Source organism: Terrapene carolina, unplaced genomic scaffold (assembly GCF_002925995.2).
Source record: "Terrapene carolina triunguis isolate 2854851 unplaced genomic scaffold, T_m_triunguis-2.0 Scaffold25422, whole genome shotgun sequence".
Lineage (NCBI taxonomy): Eukaryota > Metazoa > Chordata > Testudines > Emydidae > Terrapene > Terrapene triunguis.
The window spans coordinates 1,088-4,025 of NW_020689773.1; the positions used below are offsets into that span (position 1 = coordinate 1,088).

At 55.8% G+C, this 2,938-nt stretch overlaps 1 protein-coding gene across 1 annotated transcript; it reads left to right on the forward strand.

Moving 5' to 3' along the window:
- Positions 1–801: 801 nt before the first annotated feature.
- TOMM7 (translocase of outer mitochondrial membrane 7) lies at positions 802–1,080 on the forward strand (the record flags this gene model as incomplete). The annotated part of the gene is made up of 1 exon (XM_026662281.1): positions 802–1,080. A coding segment is annotated over exon 1 (182 nt), but the record flags the coding sequence as incomplete, so codon positions are not given.
- Between the last annotated feature and the right edge of the window lie 1,858 nt (positions 1,081–2,938).

A 2,938-nucleotide genomic window follows, 5' to 3' on the forward strand; every position in this document is an offset into this window, starting at 1 on the left:
TGTAAAGGTATAAAGGAAAAAAAACTGTTTCTGTTACTGTGCTTGATGTGAGACGTGCCAGTCTCCTTGCACCGCTTTGAGATCTCAAATAAACTTTGTTTGCTTCTCCACCTGGTGTGTTTATTGGCGCGAAGCACGCCGGGCAATGAACCCCTGTTGCTTTGCCTCGGGCACCTCTGTGCCAGCAACAGGTTGAACAAACATCAGCCAGGTATGGTCTAGGTGTACTTGGCCCTGCCCCAGATGAGGGGGCTGGAATAAATGACCTCTAGAGGTCCCTGCAGCCCTATGTTTCTATGATTGCAGCCTAAAGGTTCAGGGCCCAGAAGGAAAATGAAAAGAGCCCAGCTTTTACTATTTACATGATTCAGGTGGGCCTCAGATGTGGGTTTGCAAGGCCTGTGGCTGGTAACGTGGAGGACAGGCTCCACTCTCTACCTCCAGGAACACAGCTGGGCCCAACAAGCAATGCCAGTAATTGCTCCCAGGGCGCTAGAGCCCAGGCCCAGGCCGGGACTCGCGTCCACAGCTGTAGCGCGGCCCCAGCCTGCGCAGAGGCGGCCCGCGGGTGCGTTTGCGGCAGCGCGTTCAGGGGGCAACTGCGAGGCCCAGGGACTGGGACGAGCCTACCGGGAGTCCAGCCCGAGCTCGTTCCGCTACAGGTAAAGGGCCAAATACGGGAACGAGACGCTGACACTCTCTTCTATCCCGCGCGCGCCAACAGGCTCCCAACGCCACGCCCCTTACGAGTGTGTCCGCGCGGCCCCGCCTCCCCCGCGCAGTGTGACGTAGAGGGGCCTGAGCAGGTAGCTACGTCCCGGCGGTCCCGCGGGCGCCGCGCCTGCGCAGTTACAAGCCCTGAGGCCGCGCGCACCGCTCCCTGTCTCGCGCTGCCGGGATGCCGAAGCTGAGCAAAGAGGCCAAGCAGCGGCTGCAGCAGCTCTTCCAGGGCAGCCAGTTCGCGATCCGCTGGGGCTTCATCCCCGTCGTGCTCTATCTAGGTCAGTGCCCGGCCAGGGGAGCGGAGCCGCGCTGTCCCCGCTCGGGGAGCCTGCCTGGTCACGAGGCCCGCTTGGCCGCGTGGGGCCCGGGGAGGGAACACTGCCCCCCCCCCCCAGCTGGCGCGCGGGGGGAGGGAACACTGCCCCCCCCCCCCAGCTGGCGCGCGGGCTGGAGCACGCGGGGGATCCCCTCACCGGTCGGGGGGGGGCAGCGGGAGATTCCGGGTCACGCGGGAGATTCCGGGTCACGCGGGGGCCAGTCCCGCACCCGCAGCGGTTGTTGCCGATTGGGCGGAGGGGCTGGCGCGTTCGGGCCGGGGGCCTCGCCTGACTCCTCCCTTCTAGCGGCCGCTGGAAAAGGGGGCTCTTGAGCGCGCGGCGCCTTGTTTAGCCTTTAGCCGGCTGGGGCAGAACCGCCGCTTCCACCGGCCGCTGGGCGAGAGGGACAGGCCAGGCCTCGCCGCTCCAGAACCGCCCCTTCCCAGGGCTGTTGCCGGGGAGACAACGCCCAGACCCGCCCCTTCCGGTGGCCGCTGGGGAGGGAGACAAGGCCCCGTGTGCTCCAGAACTGCCTCGTCCCATAGTTGCAGGCAATAGGGTGGAGTTTGACACTTAAGTGATCTGACTTCACCTAGACCTGTGCTCGGTTCCTTTAGGCCAGTGGCTCTCAGCCTTTCCAGACTACTGTACCTGATTTGTCTTGCGTCCCCCCCAAGTTTCACCTCACTTAAAAACCTGCTTGCTTACAAAACCAGACATGAAAATACAGTTGTCACATCACACAATGACTGAAAAATTGCTTGTTTTCTCATTTTGTCTGTATAAAATTTTAATTTATACAGACTTTGCAAGTGCTTTGTATGTAGCCTGTTGTAAAACTAGGCAAATATCTAGATGAGTTGATGATCCTCTGGACGACTTCTGCGTACCCCCAGGGATACGTGTATCCCTGGTTCAGAGCCACTGCTCTAGGCCATGGCTGTGTTGGGGAGGGGAGTGTAATTTTTATACATGTTAAGTTTTAGTTAGTAAAGACAAGGCCTTAGGTTCTGGGTGCCAGCTACAGGCTTAATCCTGGTCTACTCTTCGAAATTAGATCGACCTAGCTATGTCACTCTTGGCTTTGAAAAATATTGCATCCTGTGCGATGTAGTTAGGCCAGTGGTTCTCAAATTTTTGTACTGGTGACCCCTTTCACATAGCAAGCCTCTGAGTGCAACCCCCCCCCTATAAATTAAAACCACTTTTTGATATATTTAACACCGTTATAAATGCTGGAGGCAAAGCACAGTTTGGGGTGGAGGCTGACTGCTTGCGACACCCCCCCCCCCCATGTAATAACCTCGTGACTCCCTGAGGGGTCCCAACCCCCAGTTTGAGACTCCCTGAGTTAGGCCAACCTAACCCTCACTGTAGATGTAGCTAGGTTGATTGAAGGATTATTCTGTCAACCTAGCTGCCACCTCTGGACGCAGTAGATCTATGGTGATGGAAAAAACCCTTCTGTGAACATATGAAGTGTCTATACTATAGTGACATGGGTGCAGTGTCATAGCTGTGTTGCTGTCATGTAGACATGGCCATAGAGAAAAGATGCCCAGTGCAAGAACTTTGTTTGCATAGCACCAAAGTATGCTGGTCAAACTTTAAAAACAAATGATGCAAAGTCTCTGCCCTAAGGAGCTTAGCCTTAGAAAAAAAGAGTTTGTGTTGTTGTGATTGAAATGCAGCATGAAAGTCTGATTAAAAGGCCTTTGTTTTCCAATTAATAAATAACTGGAAAAATTAGGTCGTCTGTGTCCCCTATGTACTCTTTAACAATTGCATATGAGCGACGAGCACGGGCGAGCGATTTCACCAGGACATTGCAACAATGGAGAAACGCTATCGGGGCAAATGGAGCCCATCAATGCTTGCAGACTATTGCTGGACAGTGA